Source organism: Myotis davidii, unplaced genomic scaffold (genome assembly GCF_000327345.1).
Source record: "Myotis davidii unplaced genomic scaffold, ASM32734v1 scaffold32, whole genome shotgun sequence".
NCBI classification, from domain to species: domain Eukaryota; kingdom Metazoa; phylum Chordata; class Mammalia; order Chiroptera; family Vespertilionidae; genus Myotis; species Myotis davidii.
The window spans coordinates 1,242,310-1,265,480 of NW_006286587.1; the positions used below are offsets into that span (position 1 = coordinate 1,242,310).

Here is a 23,171-nt window from a genome sequence, read left to right on the forward strand (position 1 = left end):
CTAGAGTGTGTGATCCCCAGCCAGACTCAGATACCCAGGGTCTTGGGTGGAAATGGGGTCCCAGGACTGTCTCCTAAGCCTTTTTTTAAAAAAATATTTTTATTGATTTCAGAGAGGAGGGGAGAGGGAGAGATAGAAACATCAATGATGAGAGAGAATCATTGATTGGCTGCCTCCTGCATGCCCCCTACTGGGGGTCGAGCCTGCAACCCAGGCATATGCCCTTGATCAGAACTGAACCCAGGACCCTTCAGTCCACAGGCCGAGGCTCTATCCACTGAGCCACACCAGCTAGAGCTCCTAAGCCTCTTATACTGGTGCTTTACCTGGGAATCCTTTACTGCCAACCCAAAGCAATTCTCAAGCCTCATTCCCCAAAGAGTTTCTTGGCATAATTCTAATTTGTCATGGGTAACCCCATGCAAGCATTCTGTCTCTTGCCTATTCCAAGCCTGTTTCCTCAGAACCCCAGCAGGGAGCTGGCAAGATAAGGAGGGGCATATGCTTCCCTGATAGGCAGAAACTGAGTTGAGCTTTGCTATGGGTCAGAGTCCTGAACTGGCCCCAATAGCTGAGTATGGTCTGCAATGGCTGCCTTATGGCATCAACTCAACACCCTGGATGATAGCCTGTTGCTTGACTCTACCTCTATCTCTGTCCCGTCAACCTTCAGTGCCTGGGAAATTACTTACAGTATTAGCAGTCACAAAGAGCCCAAGTGGATTCTACATGTGGGTTACATGGGCAGGTCCCTCCAACCCACAGTTATCACTGCCCCTCCCTACCAGTGTCCCTCCCAAAACTAGGAACAGTCCAACTTCTCTTGGGGTCTCAGAGGTCCCAAGCTCGGCCCATTCACCTCCTAAAGATCTCAGCAGCCTCTCCTGCCAACACCCTTGCTAGGGGCTCCTCACTGGCCTTTCTTCCTCTGCACTCCCGCTCCTGCACAGCTGCCAGGGAAATCTTTCCAAAGGGCAAAGCTGAATTCGTCCCTGCTCTGCCCAAATTCTTCCATGAGCAGCCCCAAGCGCAGTGGACTAGACAGAGTTCTGGAGGCATCAGCTCCAAATATAAATTAGGGGTGGAACTGTGTGCAGCGTACTTCACCTCAGATTCTCACACCTACCTTACAGGAATCTTAAGAAGTATATGTATTGTGGGTGAAATGCCTGGCATTCCTCTCAGCCCCCAGAACCGGAGCAGAGCTTGCAGCAGGGCCCCCTAGGCCTCTCCCACTGCACATCCTATTTCCCCTGATCTGAGCCCCTTTCCACTCCACACACGGTCTCTTCCCAGATCTCTGAGCCCATCCTGCATCCTTCAAGGCCCAATCCAAATGCTGCCTCCCAGGACGGCATCCTGACTGCCTTGGCAGGAAGGGGTCTTAGAGCTCTTGGCTCAGGCTACTTAATGGAGATTTCATTCTGAAGCTTCCCCAGTGCTGGCCTGTGGGTGCCCACGGGGCACAGATTGCAAAGTCCTGGGGGTCCCTGGACTCTGGCACTGAGGAGATGCAGAGAGACTATGTGTGGGATTGCTAGTGATGAGCAATGCAAAGAGGCAATGAATCCAGACAGGAAAATCAGGAAGGTCTTCTGGGAAGGACTAAGGGAGAAAAGAAATCGGGGCACTGTAAATCTTTTGGGGGTGCAGAGGTCTCCAGAACTTCTTGGTTGGGATGTGTGAGGGGAGATCCATCTTCCCTTGCGACAACGGGTGAAGGTGGTCCATCCCATAGGTCCTGGGTCTGATGAAGCCCGTGGTTTCAGGACTGTGGGGGCTGACAGCAATTCCCCCCCCCCGCTTCACACACACGCGCACACACACGAGTCTCCGTGCGGAGGGGTGGGGGTGTTCGCCATTCACCTACAGCCCACAGCCCCGCAGCGCCACAGAGACCCCGGCCACAGGCCGTCCCGAGAAGATGCCCAGGGGGTCTCTGCGGTGGGGGAAATCCGGCCTCCTTCCCCGCGCTCCCCACCAACGCGTGTGGCCCCGGGGGGCGGGGCGCAGAGGGAGAGGTGACATAATCCGGGCCGCACCCCCTCCGGCCTCCACTGCTCCCCAGGCCCGACGAAGCATCCGTGACATCATCGGCCTCATCTTCACTCCCCTCCCCCCCGGACCCCAGCAGCGGGACGCGCCCCCTCCCCGGCTCCGGGTCCCGCCGGAGGTTTTAACCCTTTGGTTGCCGAGTCCCTGCCCACGTTTGGGAGCCGCGTTCACCGCTTGAGTCTGCCGGGAGCTCCTCTGCTCGTCGCCTGTTCCTTCCCAAGACCCTTGGGCTCAGTCCCCAGTCTCTCCAACAAATCCAGTGGGGCCACGCCCTCTGTGAACCCCACATTTTTGGCGACAGGGAGGGAGCCCACTGATTTGGGGAAGGGGCTCCCGATGCCTAGCCCCGAGTCCCATTCCTCTCCCGCTCAAGGTCTTCGGACGCGGCCTCCCAGGGGACACCTGAAACCCTGAAAGTCTGCAAGGTGGGGCGGTACCAGATGTCATGGGTGGATATGACACGGCGGTGGGAAGACCCGCCCCCGCGCGGGGACCACAGGCGGGTATGTGGGAGGCTTCCAAGGACCGTGTCTGCATTCGTCAGCAAACAGCCGATTTGAAACTTGCTGCTCGGAAATGCTCACTGGCGGGAGACAAGTTAAAATATACGTTTCAGCCCTAGCTGGTTTGGCTCAGGGACAGAGCCTAGGCCTGCGGACTGAAGGGTCCCAGGTTCGATTCTGGTCAAAGGCACATGCCCAGGCTCAATGTAGGGGGCGTGAAGGAGGCAGCAAATCAATGGTTCTCTCTCATCATTCTATCTCCCTCTCACTTCCTCTCTAAAATCAATAAAAATATATATTTTTTAAAAATGTCCTCAGGTGCTGTCTGGCCAGCTTCGTAGGATTGTAACAGGCTCATGGCCAGGGCAGGCAGGGTTTCAGCTTTCACCTTGTGCCCGGCACCTGGGAGGAGGCCTGGCCCTGTCCTGCATCCTGGATAAGAGAGTGGGGTGGGGACTTAATCTTGGAGCCAAAGCATCTGCTTCACAAACACAAGCAGCTTTCTATGAGTGGGAGTGCTCACCCCACCTGTAGTAATCCTGGAGGATTGCCTGGAGAAAGAGGTCTGCCTGGAACTGGGGCGTTAGATTTAAATAAGGCAGAAAAGCAAGCCAGGCCTAAGGTTCAGCATTAGCAAAAGCCTGGAGGTACAGGGGTCCACCCTAAGAACATGCAATGCCTCCACTCTGGCTGATATATAACCCATGGTTTCTCTGCTGTTGTAGCTAATTTTTTGGTTATCTGTCATCCTATTTTATAGTTTTTACTTTTGCTATTTCCTGTTTTCTGAGTTTTTCCATATTTGCTTTTATCTTCTAATGTTTTGCAAGGCAGAAAGCCTATTTTTAAATTGTCCTGGTGGTTGCCTGTAAGGTTACTAAATAAAAAGTTTATATTCTAGCCCTAGCTGGTTTGGCTCAGTGAATAGAGTGTAGGCCTGTAGACTGAAGGATCACGGGTTCGATTTCTGTTAAGGGCACATGTTGGGGTTGCAGGCTCCATCCCCAGTGGGGGGACATGCAGGAGGCAGCCCATCAATGATTTTCATCATTGATGTTTCTCTCTCTCTCTCCCTCTCTGAAATCAATAATAAAAAAAGTTTGTATTCCACAAATTATTAGTAAATGACAAATCATTTTAATAATCTTCTTTATGTAAGGAGAAATTTAATGTGCCTTCCCACTCCTGGCCTGCTACCCTCACACCTACGTGTATTTGTCCACTTAATCCAGAATGATAGACCCAGATTTTGTTTACATTTTTTAAAGCCACTAACTCTTCTTTTCAATCAGTTTTTGGCTTTTGCCAGCCCTGTGTTCGATTGGTATCAATGTCACTGCCAGTTTTTTTCATGCTCTAATTTTTCTTTTCCTCACTCAGACCCCTCTCTCTTGACTGGTGACTTCCAGGACTCCTGAATGTTATGTTTTTCGAAGGCTTTGGCCTAGATGAGAATGCTTCCCACTGTACTGAGCCTCAAAAGCTTCACAAGAATCTCTTGCCCTTTTCCCATTATCTTTTTGCTTTTAAAATGGTAGCAAATACACCTGAAACTATATCTAGTTGACCCTTGAACAACCTGGGCTTGAACTGCACAGGTTCACTTCTATGTGGATTTTTTTCCACATGTATTGGAAATTTTTTTGGAGATATGTGACAATTTGAAAAAACTTGCAGATGAACCACATGGTCTGGAAATATTGAAAAATTAAGAAAAAGTCAGGCATGTCATGAATGCATAAAATATATGTAGATACCAATCTATTTTATAATTTACTACCATAAAATAGACACAAATCTATTATAGTTCAAATTTATCAAAACTTGGATACTTAGGTACACACAGACTGTACATGGTACCATTTACAGTTGAGAAAAATGTAAACAAATGGGAAGATGCAGTATATTTGTGTAAAACAAAATATATACTAATTAACTGTTTATGTTATTGGTAAGGCTTAAGGTCAACTGTAGGCTACTAGTAATTGCTTTGGAGGAGACAAAAGTTAAATAAGGATTTTCAACTGTGCAGGGGTTGGTATTCCTATCCCTCTCTCCCCACATTGTCCAGGGTTAACTGTAACTTTATTTTTTTTAATCCTCACTTGAGGATTTTTTTCCATAGATTTTTAGAGAGTGGAAGAGAGGGAGGAGGGGGAGAGACACACACACACTTCGAATGGTTGCCTCCCGCACATGGCCCAACTGGGGCCGGAGGATCAAACCTGCAACTGAGGTACGAAGTGCCCTTGACCAGGAATCGAACCTGAGACCTTTTGGTGCTCAGTCTGATGCTCTCACCACTGAGCAACCGGCCAGGGCTTAACTGTAATTTTGCATGTCAATTATATATCAAAACAAATTATAGCAATCTGGGCTGGGCTGGGCTGTTTTAGGTGAGCAGCGTGCCTGGTGTGCCGGGTGCCTGTTGGTACTTTTTATTACCCTCAAAAGTCAAACATTTGTATGACTGCCAGTATGTCTCAGTGCAGGCCTTTTTCTATTAATTTTCCAGAAATAAAAGGTCTTTTCAGCTTAGAAAAGTTTTCTTCTATGTTCCTGTCTAATCTGTGAACAGATTGTTGTTCTCTTCCTCCACTGACATTATCACATTGGGTCACCATTGTCAATTAAATCTTTGTCCTTTTTCTCTGCATCATGGGAGAGTAGCTTGTTTTTCTTCATCACCACGAATTTAATATTCTTCCGTCATCAACAGTACTCTTCATATTTAATTCTGCTTATTTTCCTTTTTTAAAGTCAGTTTCCATCCATCTATCTTGATCTCAATCTCTATAGTATTCTGTTCCTAGCTTTAGAGAATGTGGTTTTGCATCTTAAGAACACCAGGAAAATAAGAAAATACTGTAACTGACTCTGTTTTAATATATATGAAAGTCTTGATAAAGTAGACCATCTTCTGGGAAATAAAACTACAAAAGTAAGAAAGAGTTTGAGCCTGGCTGGTGTGGTTCAGTGGTTTGAGCATCAACCTATGAACCAGGAGGTCATGGTTTGATTCCCATTTAGGGCACATGCCCAGGTTGTGGGCTTGATCCCCAGTATGATGTGTGCAGGAGGCAGCCAAGCAGATTTTCTCTCATCCCTGATGTTTCTAACTCTCCTTCTCCCTTCCTCTCTGAAATCAATAAAAAACATTTTTAAAAAAAGAAAGAGGTTGAAAATATTATCCAAGAAATATGTCCAAAAAAGACTTGGGACTCAGATGGTTTAATGAAAGAATTCTCTCAAATTTGCTATAAATAGATTTGCTATAAATCTAAAAGAGCCAAAAGTTAGAATGCTATTTCATTTTCTGAAGCCACAATTCCCCTTTACACCAATTCCCAAAAAAAGGTAGCATAGTTCAGCCCTGGCCAGGTAGCTCAAATGGTTGTAGTGGCGTCTGGTATACCAAAAGGTTGTGGGTTCAATTCCCAGTTGGGGCATGTGTGGGAGGCAACCCATCGATGTCTCTCTCTCCCTTCCTCTCTTTAAAATTAAAAAAAAAAAAAAAAGCTGATTCAATGCTTGGAAAGGGCACCACTAATAATAATAAATAAAAATAAATGTTGACTCGCACATGCGTGATACAAACAAAGCTCTCGCTGGCGCCAATCGCATGTGTGTTTCCTAAATACAACTCAAGGTAATAAAATTAAATAATATCTATAAATATAACCTATGTATATAAAAGGCTATGTGACCAATGGTACGGCTGTCCGACCGTCTGTCTGGTACATATGATGTGCACTGGTAATTTAAAAGTAAACGTTGAGTCCTAGCTTGTTTGGCTCAGTGGATAGAGCGGAAAGAAAGCGTCAATTTTCACACCTATTTGAGTGATGATTCCATCGATTTAACGGTTGATGCCGAAAAGGGAAATTTTCCCATCGAATTTCTTAACAGTATTACTCCTTCGGGAATGCTGTGTCATAAATTAAAATTGAAAGTAAGTGCAATCATCATGCTACTAAGAAATCTTAATAGTAAATGGGGTACTAGATTTTTATCACAAGATTGCGACCTAACATAATCAAAGCTGAAGTATTAACAGGATCTGCGGAAGGAGAGGTAGTTCTGATTCTAGGAATTGATTTGTCCCCATCTGACACTGGCCTCCCATTTAAATTAATTGGAAGACAGTTTCCTGTGATGCCAGCATTTGTGATGACTATTAACAAATCACAAGGACAAACTTTAGAAAGAGTAGAAATATTCTTACCTGAACCTGTTTTCGGTCATAGTCAGTTATATGCTGCTTTCTCTAGACAGAGTTTGAAGAGCGTGTGATGTTAAAGTTAAAGGTTGTAAATACTTCATCACAAGGGAAATTAGTCAAGCACTCTGAAAGTGTTTTTACTCTTAATGTGGTATACAGGGAGATATTAGAATAAGTTTAATCAATTTATCAGTCCTTGTTTTTATCAATGTTTTTATACCATGTTTTGTTTTGTTTTTAATATATTTTATTGATTTTTTACAGAGAGGAAGGGAGAGAGATAGTTAGAAACATCGATGAGAGAGAAACATCGATCAGCTGCCTCTTGCACATCTCCTACTGGGGATGTGCCCGCAACCCAGGTACATGCCCTTGACCGGAATCGAACCTGGAACCCTTCAGTCTGCAGGCCGACACTCTATCCACTGAGCCAAACCGGTTTCGGCTATCATGTTTTTTTTTTATCATGTTTTTATATCATGTCTTTGTTGTTACACCACGTTGTTATTGTTTGCTTATTAATCAATTTATATATTATTTTCATATACATTTTACTAATTTTCTTTCATCTCTGACACTTCTATTATAGAGAAAGTGTGAATAGTGATATTAAAATATTTCTTCTAATTAATTTCCTTTCAATGTGCACAAACCCGTGCACCGGGCCACTAGTTGTATATAAAATGAAAAATCCATGAGTTTGCTAAGTAAGGAAAAAAATCAGAGATGCCAAAAAGTCATCCAAAAGAACCCATGAAGAAACCTCATAATTAACCAAGAGTGATTGAAATTAAGATTCGACAGTTTGTGCTACCTTGACATCTGGTGAAAGCAGGAGGGCCTTGAATGGCCTAACTGAAAGTTGCCCTTGCCAAACAATCTTTATCTAATGAACCAGGTGCAGCTAGCTCCTCCTTATCTCTGAGTATTGGGTTTCAGTCTTTGCCAGCCTGTGGAATTATTCAAACAAGCCAATAGCCTTCCCTGGAGGAACCAGGTGTCACCTCACCTTCTTCTACAAAACAAAAAGACATAGATGTCTATGTACTGACATAGAAAAGTGACTATATTAAGTGAAAAAAAGCAAGCAACAGAATCACATGTATGCATATTATACTCTAGTTTGTCTATTATTTTAAAGCCAATATATACATGCATGAAAAAGTCTGGAAAGATACGCAAAATTATTAACAGAGGCTACCTTGAGATGGTAGGATTGCAGAGGGCATGGCAGAAGACAGGACTCTCATTTTTAAAACATGTATTACTTTAAAAACATATATATATTTTATTGATTTCAGAAAGGGAGGCAGAGGGAGAGATAGAAACATCAATGATGAGAGAAAATCACTGATTGGCTGCCTCCTGCACTCGCCCCACTGGGGATCAAGCCCACAACCCGGGCATGTGCCCTTGACCAGAATCGAACCCAGGACCCCTCAGCCCGCAGGCCGACACTCCATCCACTGAGCCAAACCGGCTAGGCGCTAGGGCATGTATTACTTTTTTTTTTTTTTTTTAAAGTAAAGAAGTTACGGAGCAGAGTGGCGCAGCGGAAGCGTGCTGGGCCCATAAAGTAAAGAAGTTTGTTTAAAAGAATAAACAGGTAAGCATTTCAAATTTAGTAACAGCAGATTATCAAGATATTACTAGTAAATATTTGCTCAAAACCCCTGCCCCAATGGAATTTGTGTTTTAATGGGAGGAGATAATAAAATAAGTAAAACATATAATGATTAGAAGGTAGTAAGTATAAAAAAGTTGAGATTACTGGGGAAACCCAATTCTGGATAAGGTGGAAGGCCTCACTGAAAAGGTGACATTCAAGTTACAGACTTGGGAGTGGATGGAACAAGCCAAGCATAAATCTGGAGGTTTCTAGGATGCAATCCTTTTATCTAAAAAAAAAAAAAAAAATAAGAGCTTTTCTTTTTCAGTATTTTTTTGTTTTGTTGCACTAAAGCTCCCAAATAAAAAAAAAGCTATTTAAACATTATTTTAATTACAATTTTTAATAAGGCCAATAACTACAGTAGGAATTGAAGATCTACCTTTTTAATTGACACTAGCCCCAGATTGTTCTATGGCTGAGTTCTACCCAATCTATAAAGAGATGATTCCAAAGATGAAAAGCTCCCAAATTCACTTTGTAAGGGTAGAATAATTTTTTTTTGTTATTCCTCACCTGAGGATATTTTTTCCAGAAGGCAGATGATCAATGATTCTCTCTCATCACTGATGTTTCTATCTCTCTCTCCTTCTCCCTTCCTCTCTGAAATCAATAAAAATATTTTTTTTTAAAAAAGGAAATAACTCCCAAAAGGAACATAGCCCCACCTTGATTTTAGACGAGAAAGACCCATGTTGGACTTCTAACCTACAGAACTATAAGATAATAAATTTATGTTGTTTAATGCCATTTAGTCTTTGGGCATTTGTTACAGCAACAATAGAAAACTAACATAAGCATAAAATAGACATTCAACATTTATCTGCTGAATGATGAATGAAACTGCAAAAATCTCTGTCTATAAATATTGGGTTAAAGAAAGAAATAGATCATTCACAGAATACAAATGGCCAATAAGCTGTTAAAAACATCAGCAGCCCTGCCAACACTGAAGAGATGCAAATCAAAATCAAATTAGCAGACTATTGTGATCCTTCAGACTCAACCCACCAAGTTATCCAGAAGGGGGCTTGGGGCTGCTTCTCTGGGATGACTAGGCAATTCCAGGGACCTCCAAACACCAAAATGGGGGGCAGACAAGGTACTTTAATCCATGCTAAAGCTTTTTACAGCTGTGCTTATTTTATCTATAATAAAAGTGTAATATGCTAATTAGACCTGACAGCCAAACGACCTCCCAGACCTCCTTCCAGACAAAGCCAGGGCTGTGAGGGCCTAGGCCAGCCATTGCGGCTGCGAGGGCCAAGCCCCTGGCATGAATTTCATGCAACAGGCCTCTAGTGAGGAAATAAAAACCTCTGGAATTGGGCAAACATTCCTGGGAATAACCTGTAAAGGTTTTGAAGGTTATCTAAACCAATATAAAACTAATGGAAACATTTATGATCCAAGTACGCTGGAGTCTTTTACAAGCCGATTAGCTGATGTTTACACACACACACACACTATGAAAAATGTTAAAGAAAAAATTTAAAAATATATTAGATTGTATTATCCTTTTTAGCACTGTTCTTTACTAAATTGCACATCTTACCTAAGATAGATGGTTTATGTTTTTATGTTCCCCAGGGTCCTCTGTAACATTTAATTTTTCTTTTCTGTTTTTACATAATTGATGCTTCATGTAAATACTAACAGAGACTTATCTGTACTTTACAGTGTAAACCTCATTGCAAGATATTAAGAAATAAGTAGAAAGGAATACAAGCCATCACTCCACTACCATCCTAAGAGAGTTTTATGTATTTACATCTATTTGTGAAGCAGGTTTGTCCTTCTTAAAGCCCCAAGCAGAATAATAAAAAAATGATTACTGCATCATGAAAATTATGGTCACGCCCAAATCTTTAACCAATCTTATGGAAATGTGCAAGCTCCAAAAAGGTTACCAAATTTAATTTTTGTAAAAACTGTGGTAAATTTGCCCAGCAGCAAGCCTTCTTTGTAAACTTTTTACATTATCATTGCAGATAGATATGGTGATGGCTAAATGAAACTTTTATTACCTGCCTTTGGGGGTCTGAACTTCTCATGTGTCCTTCACTTACTATTCGCCCACTTTTCCTCTTCTGAGTTGCTATCACCAGCAGGGACAGTAGCTGAGATGTGAAAAAATGAGACTTTCCCAACAATAATAGATTACATGTTCAATAATTTCTCATCTATTCATATTTGTCACTATGGTCCATTTTGGTAGGAGGCAATATGCACAAATGAAAAAGGCATTAAGACAACTGCCAAACTAGACATCTAGTGTGTGTCCCAACACTACCCTGTTATGTGAACTGTGGGGTTTAGCTCAACACCACGACTTGACTTACCTTGTTGATTAGAAATAGTTAAAGTAAAGCCCTGTCTGAGTAGCTCAGTTGGTTAGAGCAGTGGTCGGCAAACTGCAGCTCTCGCACCACATGCGGCTCTTTGGTTCCTTGAGTGTGGCTCTTCCACAAAATACCGACTTCTGCACATGGGCCACGAAGTTTCAATCGCACTGTACGTGCATGCCCGCACGTGGTATTTTGTGGAAAAGCCACACTCAAGGGGCCAAAGAGCTGCATGTGGCTCGCGAGCCGCAGTTTGCCAACCACTGGGTTAGAGCATCGTCTAATACACCAAGGTTGTGAGTTCGATCCCCAGTCAGGGCATCAACCAATGGATGTACGTATAAATAAGTGGAACAATAAATCAATGTTTCTTTCTCTCTCTCCCCTCTCCTCTTTGTTTCTCTCTAAAAATCAATAAAAAATAAAATAGTTAAAGAAAAGAGAGGTATTAAATCTCTCAGGTATTAAGTTACTCAGGATATAGTTGGAAAATTATTATTTTTAGTTTTGGTATTATGATGATGAATGTCTTTTGTTTCATGTTAGAAATCTAAGTCAAATTGTAAAAACATACTGTGTATGAAAGTTAAAATGACTAAAACCAGATTATAGGCAAAAGGTTATATTTAAGTAAGTTTAACATGACAGTATTGGTATTCTGTATGTTTTCTTATAATGTTCCCTTTACACATTTTGCTGTAACAATTAAATAGTGTATTAACCAGCTAAAAATTATGTATGGTATCAGAATAAACCAAGTAAAACTATTTTTAAGTGTCACTACTGTAATCCAAATTGCTTTTGGTACAACTCTGTGATTATCAAGTTATATATGATGTACAACTCCTCACCCAGATACTGATCCTCGCCTTGTCCTCAATATAAAAGGAACAGGTTCCTTGGAACCCTGTGTTTCAAACTGTAGGCCAAGATCTGTTAGTGGGTTATAAAATCAATTCAGTCACCATCAGCAATAACACAGAACAGAGAAGCAAATATCAATAAGCACCTGATATTGCCAGCCAAGGCTGGTAGTGATTGATTCTCATCCCAATCACCCACACCAATTACGATAAATGGACTGCTGTAAAGCTCTGCTTCAGTTATCTGTATATAGGCACACATATATATTGAGTCCTTAATGTACAATGGATTTCTTACTAAGAGATATTGTCAAAAAAGTCTGAAGAACACAGCTTTATAATCTCCAATTTTGGGTCTGGGACGTGCACTTGTGATGGCTGGTGGTGGTACTTGCAAACAGTACAAGGTGTGCAGGGAGGAAGTGATGAAGTAATGATGATTTGTGGGATACAATGATTGCAAATAAGGTTTAAGAAATGAGCTACTGTCTGGCTGGTGCTGCTCAGTGATTGAGCGTCAACCTATGAACCAGGAGATCACGGTTCGATTCCCCATCAGGGCACATGCCTGGGTTTTGGGCTCAGTTCCAGTGGGGGGGAGTGCAGGAGGCAGCCAATCAATGATTCTCTTTCATCATTGATGTTTCCATCTCTCCCTCTCCTTTCCTCTCTGAAATCAGTAAAAAATATATTTAAAAAAATGAGTTACTGATTCAAAGCAATAAATAATCCCCCAAATATAGCCCAAGTCTCTGGGTTCAGCATTCAACATCCTTCCCAGGCAGATGGCAAACTCCCTTTCCACCCCATCTCTCCCTGCCCTGCCTTTTCCATTCCCCCACCCAACACACCATGCCTCTCAGTGAGCCAACAGCCTTTACATTTTCTGAACCTATCCTCTCCTCAACCTGAAGATCTCACCTTGTGAATACTACAGCATTTGGCAATGTACCTGCTGGCTGGATGATTGGTGCTCTCCCTGTTAGATCAATACCACTGTCTCCATCCCCACTTATGGATGGGGCCATGTTTTGCTCACGGTAGCTACCTGGAGTGTTTAGCACCCTGCCTCTCAATCATTAGGCTCTCCATAGATTGCTAGTGTTGTTGGTTTTTTAAACACATTTTGAATGTTTAAATAATTTTTGTATTACAAAGGGTCAACATGGATCCTGCACTGGGGCCACTGTGGCAGCTGGGGAGAGTCACTCAATTGTTGGGTGGGCCCCGGCCAGGTAGCTCAGTTGGTTAGAGCATCATCCAAATACACCAAAGTTGTGGGTTCAATCCCTGCTCAGGGCACATATAGGAAGCAACCAATGAATGCATAAATAACTGGAACAACAAATTGATGTTTCTCTCTTTCTCCCTTCTTCTCTAAAATCAATTTTTTGATAAAAATTTGTTGGGTGAATGGAGTGACTACTGGTGGCCTCATGTGCCCCTTTTCTGAGGCTTACCTTGGTTCAGGATATATGAAGCCATCCAGGGCTCATTGTTTTTACTTTTAAGCTTTTTGTTATGGGAAATTTTAAACATGTATAAAAATAGATGAGAATAACCTCTATGTACCCATTACTCAGCTTTAATAATTTTTCAACTCATGGCCAATCTTGTAAATAACCATTTTTTTGAAAAGACAAGTTGCATTATATGGCTCTCCAATCACAGGCTTGTCAATAATAGGCCTTGGAGGTGCATCAAAAAGAGAAGTTGTGATAGAACCAAACTGAACTGGACTAGACTCTACTGGGAGCAAGTGGCATCAAGAGACCTATTGGGCTGGGCTATGAAGATTAGGTACTCAGAACAAGCATAACAAGCATGTTATAACTTGGAAATTACAAAAATCAAAACCTATCTGATTGGTTGGAATCAACAGTCTAGATTTCCTGATGTAGTGAAAATAATATCTCTATAAGAGGGGCCATGCTGGCCAGGTAGTTCAGTTGACTGGGGCATCATCTGTTCCTTCCCCGCCTACTAAACTGTGGGCTCCCAGATGGTCTTCCAAACAATTCATGTGACTCCTACCTCCGGGTGACTCCAAGTGCCATTTGCTAACAGAAGTAGCAAAGTCACACTTTACTTGGAATTTAAGTTCTACAGCTAATGCTTATGATACCAAATGAGTCTAAATCATCCCTGACAAGCCCTCAGGAAGGCTCCACCCTGGAACCTGATGTTCTGTCTCCCCATCACCATCCACATATAATTTCCTCCTAGACTGGAACACAAAGCTACCTCCTCCACCACCAGACATCAGAGGAAGTAGGTGGTTTATGTTCAAGGGCCACCTTGCATAAGGAATACACATTTAAACACATGCCTCACCCTCAGCACAGCAGGATACTCATGCTATGAATAGTCCACAGGAACTAGAGTGACTGACCCTACAGGAGACACACATCTCCCATCTTACACCCACTCCCGAGCATATGGCCCTCACATCCACTAGTGGGTGGAATCACCCACACCATTTAGACTTGTCAAGTATGTAGAGCTGAATTCATGTGATGTGCTGTATGAGGCAATGCTCCTCCACGGCACAATTCTATCCAGCTCAAGCAGCTCCTCCTCTTCCCTCTACCTGCCCCACAAGCAACTGGCCCTGCCTCTAGCCCTCCCTGACCTCCCTCTTAAAGGCTAATGTTCCCTACGACTCTTTCCTTGGCACAGCTTATTAACTCTCTTCCTAAGGGCTCTCAGGCTTCCTTCCTTTTTATTTATTTTTTAAATGTTTTTATTGATTTCAGAGAGAGGAAGGGAGAGGGTGAGAGAAAGAAACATCAATGATGGGAGAGAATCTTTGATCAGCTGCCTCCTGCAAGCCCCCACTGGGGATCAAGCTGGCAATCTGGGCATGTGCCCTGACCAGAAATCGAATCATGACCTCCTAGTTCATGGGTTCATGCTCCACCACTGAGCCACACCAGCTGGGCTCAGCCTTCCTAGGGCTCCTGAATCCATATAAAAACCAGAGGCCCAGTGCACAAAATTTGTGCACTTGGGGGTGGGGTGTCTCCTCAGCCCAGCCTGTGCCCTCTTGCAGTCCAGGAGCCGTCAGGGGATATCAGACTGATGGCTTAGGCCCACTCCCAGCTGTCAGTCGGACATCCTTAGCACTGCTGAGGAGGCAGGAGAGGCTCCCGCCACCACCACTGCGCTTGCCAACCGTGAGCCTGGCTGAGTGGCACTCCCCTTGCGGGAGAGCACTGACCACCAGGGGGCAGCTCCTGTGTTGAGTGTCTGCCCCCTGGTCAGTGCGCATCATAGCAACCAGTCATTCCGCCATTTGGTTGATCTGCATATTAGGCTTTTATTATATAGGATGGTGAGACATCCCTCCTCAGTTAGGGAAGATGTGACCCAAGAGGTTTTTCACTTTTGCTCTTGGAAGGGTGAAGGAAGAATAGAGAGATCTCCTCCTGACCCGGGGAGCTTGGCTTGCAGGATACGAAGGAACACAATAAATACTGTTTTTTGTGTGCTTTTTGAATGAATGAATGCTTGATAAGAAGAGAACTTCCATTTGCTTCCATAGGACACTCCACCCTCTCTCCCACCCTCAATCCTCAGGTACTTTCTGAGGCTGAGATTTCACCTGCTCATTTGGGATCCCAGGCCAGGCCTTCCGCCACACCAAGCCACACCAAGCTCAGCAGTGCTCACATGCCTTTAATTTAGAACTGCCTAGCCACACTCCATCACTGCCCCAGGATGGTGGAGAGGGATAAAGATGTATGGTCAGGTAGGCCGTGCCAGCTCTGAGTCCAAGAGGGAAGGCCTAGGTCAGGCTGGGGCCTGGGTAGGGGGCTCCTGGCCCCAGGCGATGAGGGAGTTGCTGGCCTGAGCAAGCTCAGTGATGGACACCCGGCCCCGTTGTCGGATGAAGTTAGCCACAGCAGCCAGTTCCTCTGGGGTTATGTAGATGAACTTGCCCCGGTCGTCAATCACACCTGTGGGGACACACAGGTTGTGGGGCTGAGCCTTCTGGGCCCTCCTCATCTGGCCTGAGATGCCCTCCCACCCCTTCACAACTGGCTCCAAGCCCTCCAGGCCTGCCTGCCTGCCCAGCCTTTCCTGGATGCATCCAATCCTGGCTAGGTGTCAAATCAGGCTTCCTTGCCTGTCCTGGTACCCTGAACCATCCCCGGGTGGCACGTCCTCCTTCTAACAGTGTCCTCTGCTCAGTGTCCATCATTGCACACCGTTCCCCACCCTCGGTTATGATTCTGCCTCTACAACAAGTACCTGGAGCCCCTGTGGTTAGACACTCCCCAAAGCCAACGCCTATAGTGACTGATTCTCATCCTCTCACCTGTCAGAGTCCCCTCAGCCAGCAGGTCCTGAATGCGGTTTATGGTGTCCTGTGAGGAGAACAATTCTCAGAGTAGAGACGGGTGCTGCCATCCCCAGCAAAGGCACCTGCAACCTCCCTGCCACCACAGCCAAATCTCCTCCTCCCCCCTCTCATGGCTGCTCCGCCATCCAATGGGACGCTGCTTCTCCTCTGGAGGGTATCAGGGAAGAAGAGGCTGGGGCCCTGCACAACCCCGAGAGAGGCACTTTTCCAACCAGCAGAGGAGCAGGGGTGACATTTGGCCATGAAGGCTGGTGCAGCCTGTTTGCAAGAGTTGTCAAGGTAACTAGACTTGGGCTGCTTCAGTTCCAGGGGCTGCTGGAGTGATAGGACTTCATTCTTTTCTTCTCTGCCTGTTCTTCCATCTAGCAGAAAGGCAGGGTTCTAGCATGGGAAAAATGCCTCTTGGATATTTAAACAGAATGTGACTCCTCATTCATAAGATAAAAATATATTTGAAAATGTAAACACACACACACACACACACACACACACACACACAACAAAACCCCCGCAGGATTCTTGGGGTGCCAAGAGAGTCCTCCTCTCTATTCCCTCCTGGTTGGGGCAGCGTAGAGGGGACAACAAGACTCTCCATCTTTAGAGCAGGCCCCCCGACAGCCACACTCCACACAGCAGGCCATCTTCCAGGGCTTACCTGAGTCCGCAGGCCCACCTGGGAAGCCAGGTCTTCCAAGAGCACAACCTTGGACTGCTACAAAGAGAGAGTAAAAGGAGGGAGGCTCAGTGGGCAGATCCCTCTCAACACAAACTGAGGTTTGCATTCTGATCTGATCTGCTTTGGGTGCCTAGGTAACTGTATTCTAGTAGATTCCTGTGGAAGAGCCTTAATCACCTCACACACTCACTCACACACTCTCCCAACCATGCATACACAGAGACATACACACTAATAAGCTCTCCCCCTCCCCTGCTGTGGAGAGGTATCTGCCTAAAACTACCACCTGGCCCACAGGCTCCATCCTGGACTGGGCACCACACTGAGACAGACAGACAGACACACACACACACACACACACACACACACACGTGGGGCGTCAAGCGCAGCTGCCACCTTCTCTGTGCCGGCTGTATCGTTTTTAACATCACAGTCAGGTTGGAAGGGGAAGCACCATAAGATGAAGGGACAGGGTGACAGTCACCAAAGACGATTTTAATTTTTTAAGAATATGTTTTTATTGATTTTAGAGAGAGAGGAAGGGAGAAGGAGAGAGAGATGGAAACATCAATTAGCTGCCTCCTGCAAGCCCCCTACTGGGAATCGAGCCTGCAACCCAGGTATGTACCCTGATTGCAATGGAACCAGTGACCTATCAGTGCACAGGATGATGCTCAACCAACTGAGCCACACCGGCCAGACTCAACCAAAAGCTATTTTAAAAAACTATCTCCAGGACTATTTGCTGAGGACCTGCCAGGACAACACACTGAGAAGGTGTGGAAATACAATGGTGAACAAAACATTGAACTCACAGACGGACAGGGGAGACAGGCAAGAATCTGGACACACACACACACACACACACACACACAGAATCTGGACAAGGAAAGAGCAGATAAAAGGGCGCAACAAGCAGGGGTCTCAGTGGAGGCAGTATGGCTCATTCCCACCTTGCCTTTGCTTACCCCCCATATGCCCTGAGACCCCCACACTTCTCACCATCCTCTTCACACTGTCTGAGGCACTGGGCCCACCCTTAAAATAACTCTTGCTAACATTCTCAGTGCTTTCCACACATGCCATGTTCCACATGCTTCCCTCAAACCCTCAGCAGAGCCTTTAGTTCTGTGGGGGCGTGCGGCTGAGAGTCCACTGCTGAGTCCTACACATGCATCTTCCCTGCCTCCTCCACAAAAAGACAGCATATGATGCTAGAGAAGGCAGCCTTGTATGTTTCCGTGATTCTCTCATAGCCATTGAGCTGGGGGAGGAGTGACACAGTGACACCTCCCGGGCTGAGACGGCATGTGACTGTTCCAAATGCCAAACTGAATGTGCAAGCAGGGAGGCAAGCGAGCGGCAGTTGGACAGGGAACGGGCAAGTCAAGGAGACCTGGCCAGCTGGCCTCTACCTACAAAGCAGGGGTGGGTGCTGGGTTCTCAGAGTGGGAACACAAAGTCACCCAGGTGGTCCCTGAGGTGCTGGGGCCAAAAATCAGCTTGGAAAAATAAACCAACAAAAAACCTAGCCCTGATCAGAAAGGAGAATGGACCGATCGACAAAAACCAGTCAGACCTCTACCTCACAATAATGTGCCACCAGTTCTAAAACACTAACAGGGCTCACCCCTTGGAGCCGGGAGGGGGGATGTGAGGGCTGGATTTTGAATGGCCTCCTTTTCCCTGCAGACAGAATCTCCGGGAAAATCAGCACAGGCTGGAAAGACCTCTAAGGTCCAGAAGAGTCTGGAGATCCACCAGAAAATGGTTCCTCCGCAGCCACGGAAAGTGAGGGCTGGACCTGCGTGGGCCTTTCCTCAGGTCTCTGTAGAGGATGGGGGAGCTAAAGCTGACGGAGGGCTTCCTGGAGGAAGGACACAGGGCCGTGGTGCTGCCCACTTGGTAGATGGAGACAGAAAGCTCCAAACGGCAGCAGGGAAGTGTGAGAGATGTCCTGCCCAGGCTGCAGCCCTCACTCATGGGTGCCAGGGTGGAGAATGGGCTCCGTTGGAGAGGAATGGGCACAGCCTGAGGGAGCTTTCTCCCTCTTGGGAAATACCGGCCCCCAGGCTGTGAGCCCAGCCCCTAGCTGCTGGGAGGCATCTAAACCCTGCTCTCTTTCAGGAGGTGGGGGAGGATTATGCAAGCCCTGGTTCCTTGGCACCCCCTAGTCCCACCCCCACCCCCGCTCCCTCTGCACTCCATCCCTCAGCCGCCTCTGCTCCTCTGAGCTGCTCTTGAAAACCTCTCGCATCCTTCGTGGGAGAGGAGAAGTTGCTTAGCAGCAAAGCAGAGCAGGACAGTGCTTATGCTTATGCAACCCAGAGCAGCACCTGGGCGGCTTGTGCATCGAAGGGGACACACCTGCCACCCACCCTAGATCCCTAAGGAAGCAGCATCATTTTCACCCCCACCCCCAAGACCCAAGTTCCAGGTCAGGAACACATGGCAGTGGAGACTCTGGGTGACAGAACTGACAGAAAACACATGTGAAGACACCTGAAAATACAGTGACTCACTGAGCACGGGGTCTGAAGAGCAGGGAAACTGTCAAACCCTGAGTGTGAGGAAGCAATCAAAGGCTCACGCCTCCCACACAGACCCAGATCCTTCTCCACCTTCGGGGTCAGAGAAGAGACACTCCTGGCCAGGACCCTGGCAGCTCAGCCCCTCTCAGTCCTACTGCCCACGCCTGCATGAGCTTGAAACTCCTACAGCCCCACTCGGATCTGTTCCCTCCAGGCCTTGAGAACACCTCTCTCTCTCTCTCTCTCTCTCTCTCTCACACACACACACACACACACACACACACACACGGCAGGTGGCTTCTTACCTTGATGTAGTTGATGAACTCTGTCAGGAAGCTGTGGGACTAAAGGACCAGAGAAACCAGAGTGAGTGTCGCCCTTGCAGAGGCTGCAGGGGTCTATGCGTGCCCACCTGCCCACCTGAGTGCCACCTGCCCATGTGCTTGCTTGTGTGCCTGTCCAACCACCTGCATGTGCCACCACCTTCGCCAGCAGCTCAGCCTCCCACAGTGAGGGTTTTGGAAGCACCACCTCTCCTGAGGACGAGGCCTCTCGCTGCTAGAGCCTGCTGTCACCATGCCCACCCATCTCTCACTGCCGATCTGGGGAGGCCGGTGAGGAGCAGCAGGGCACCTGGGGTGCGAGGCCAGGCCTGCTTTGGGGGTGGAGGGAGGGCTCGAAGGAGTGGCAGGCCCACCTGCTCCTCAGTCATGGTCTCGCTCACGCCCTCCTCCTCCACCACGAAGGCCTCCTTCAGTTTCAGGTACTCCTCATGCTCCCGCTGGGCCTGCTCCTCCCGGGCTTTCCTCTCCTCCTCCTCCTGTGGACAGAGTGGGCAAGAGTCAGGTATTTGGGCACAGGTGCCCACCCCATCCCTGTTCTGGTCCTTGCTGCCCCCACAGGGCACCAGGTCATACAGCTCAGCCCTTTCTTAGGGACAGAGCACCTTCAAGACCCCGATCCCTCTGGCCCCCATGTTGAACAGAAGGCAAAGGCCCCTCTTCTCATAGTTCTATGACCCCTCCCACAATATTCTCCAATCACCCTCTCCCTCTCTCTTTCCTGTCATGTTCAAACAAGCCCCTAAGGCTTCATATCCTCACCATCCATTCACACTCCGGCCCACTCTATCTGGCTTCTGTGTACCCAGCTCCTCTGAAACAACTGCTACCATCTCGCCCATGCTCTTAATCCCACCAAATCCAAAGGACAACCATCAGCCTCCCGTCCTGTCTTCTCGGTGGTATTGGGCAGAGCTGACCACTCCCTCTTTCTTCCCGTGGCTTCTAGACCTCTCCTCTCCTGTACTTCCTCCTGCTCCTCTGGCCGTTCTTTCCACCTCCTCCCTTTTCCATTCTTTCTCCATGCCCATAGCATCAATAACCATTTTCTTGCCAGTGGCTGCCACAGTTGTATCCCTGCCCAAATCTCTACTCCCAAGCACATGCCTGCCCACATGACACACTCATTGGGCTGTCACACAGGCACCTCAAATTGAATTATGTTCTAGAACAGCGGTTCTCAACCTGTGGGTCGTGACCCCTTTGGGGGTCGAACGACCTTTCACAGGGGTCGCCTAAATACATCCTGCATATCAGATATTTACATTATGATTCATAACAGTAGCAAAATTAGTTATGAAGTAGCAACGAAAATAATTTTATGGTTGGGGGTCACCACAACATGAGGAACTGTATTAAAGGGTCGCGGCATTAGGAAGGTTGAGAACCACTGCTCTAGAAGGACCCTGTGATCTATTCCCCATACGTCTGATCCTCCTCCTGCGTCCCTGGCTCAGGGAGTCACACAGTCCTCTGGCCAGTGGCCCCAGTCAGAAATGAGGTCCCATCTCCACTTCTTTAACTTCCAGAAAGCATCTCAGTCCATCCATCATCACCATCACCACCATCACCTCGTACAACAATCTCCCCGCAACCTAATCCATTTCCTAGAGCTCTCAGAAAGATCTTTTCAAAACTCGAAGCTCAAGTGGAGACAGGGAATATCCTTATGAGCCTGGAGCACCTTGCAGCACCCAAAGTAAGAAAATAATGAGAGTACGTCAAAGGCACACAGCAGCCAACTGAAAGAATGGCCAACATTGGAACAATCGCAGCAACAAAACAGATAAAATAGTACTGGATTACAAGACAAAGTACAAGATAAATAGTCATAAGTCCATGTAGGTAAAAATAAACAGTTGAGTATATAAGCAGAGAAGAAAAGATAAATCTCCCTTACAAAAGAATTCCAAATACTTTTTTAAAAAATATGGAAGGAACCCTTAATGAATTTGCGTGTCATCCTTGCTAATCTTCTCTGTATCATTCCAATTTTACTAGTAGTGCATGTGCTGCCGAAGCGAGCACCCCGAATGCTTTTTGTAGATGCTCTCTAAACGAGGCTGGGCATAAATCCCCACCCCTTAAGGGTGGCTTGTGCACAGTGACTTTATGAAGAAGTATGCGAAGGAAAGAGTAACGTTACAGGGGAGAAATTTTGTTTCTTAAACTCTAACTTTTCTAAGAGCTTCCCATCTTTTAAAAAAAATGTTTTTATTGATTTTTAGAGAGACAGCGAGGGAGAGGGATAGAAACATCGATGCGAGAGAAGCATCATTGATTGGCTGCCTCCTGCACACCCCCTACTGGGAATGTGCCCTGACCGGGAATTGAACCAGTGACCTCTTGGTTCATGAGTCAATGCTCAACTACTGAGACACAGCGGTTGGGCTACAGTGGAGAAATCTGACAAAACCCCAGCCAGGTGATCCAGGTTAACATCACTAGTGGCCCGTCAAGTTGATAACATGCACCATAATATGTTGTGTTCAAGATGGCACTTCGCCTGTGGTCTTCCTGCCAGAAACCCATAACCGCAGTCTAACCATGAGAAAAACATCAGCCGAATGCAAACTGGGGAACACTGTACAAAACACTTCCCCGGCCCTTTTCAAACAGTCAAGTTAATCAAAAGCAAGGGAAGGCTGGAAAACTGTCACAACCCAGAAGAGCCTAAGGAGACATATGATCCTGGAGACGAAAAAGGATGCTGGGGGAAAACTAACAAAATCTGAATAACATGTGCAGTTTAGTTAGTAATAATGCATCCGTATTAGTCGTGAGAAATATGCCACGATGGGTAAGATGTCAATAACAGGGAAACTGAGTCAGGGAGAGAAGAGCCCCAGGATATTGAAGGTGCATTAGCCAGAGTCAATACTTACAAAGGTGGGAAAACCCTCATGCTAGTGCCTCCCTCTACTGTGTTCTGGTCCCTGCCCTTCACTACAGCACCCACAGCCAGGCTTTCTGCCATCCTGGACAATGCGGCCAGTCAGAGCCTGAAGGCACAAAGCTATGGAGTCTTCCCAGCTGGGGCAGCCCTGGCTCTTACCCTACATCACATCACATCTTCGTGATGTTCCCTCTCTCGGGTACCTGGTTCTCAGAAGGAGGAAAGCATCTGGCAAACGAATGGCCATTAACAAGCTTTCTTGCTGTGGCCCCCATCCCTGAGCATCTCTTCTATGCCAGGCCCTAAACAGGACCTGGCTCAGGCAGGGCCCACCGTCTCTCACAGTGACCTGTAACAGCCTCAAGGCCCTCAGGATCTATACACCTACCCCCTTACCTCTTTGACCCCTCTCCTTGCTTACCCTGCTCTAGCCACTCTCACCACCTCAATGTTCTTCAAGTATTCCAGGTATGACGATATAACACAGCATAAAAATTCCCATCTCAGGCTCTGCTTTTCAGCAGTAGCTTTACATGGACTGCACCTAGAACCCGGGGCCAAGCAAACCCGGGCCTGCCCCTGCACCTGGTCTACGGCCCATCTTCTGGGTTGGAGGAGTTGGGGAGCTGCATGGGAAACAAGGCGGCCTAGTCAGGCGTCAGAGTCAGGATCTGGGGTTGGCCTCACCTTCTGTTTCTCCTCCA

General features: G+C 46.4%; 1 protein-coding gene across 1 annotated transcript in view; it reads right to left on the reverse strand.

Moving 5' to 3' along the window:
- Positions 1 to 15,315: 15,315 nt before the first annotated feature.
- DDRGK1 (DDRGK domain containing 1) overlaps positions 15,316 to 23,171 on the reverse strand; it is a 10,054-nt gene continuing 2,198 nt past the window's right edge. The window contains 6 exon segments of the mRNA XM_006758122.2: positions 15,316 to 15,616; positions 15,979 to 16,027; positions 16,679 to 16,735; positions 19,536 to 19,574; positions 19,928 to 20,050; positions 23,155 to 23,171. The exon segment at positions 23,155 to 23,171 is cut by the window's right edge and continues 13 nt beyond it. Of these exon segments, the coding sequence (XP_006758185.2) occupies positions 15,450 to 15,616; positions 15,979 to 16,027; positions 16,679 to 16,735; positions 19,536 to 19,574; positions 19,928 to 20,050; positions 23,155 to 23,171 (452 nt within the window). The 3' untranslated portion in view covers positions 15,316 to 15,449.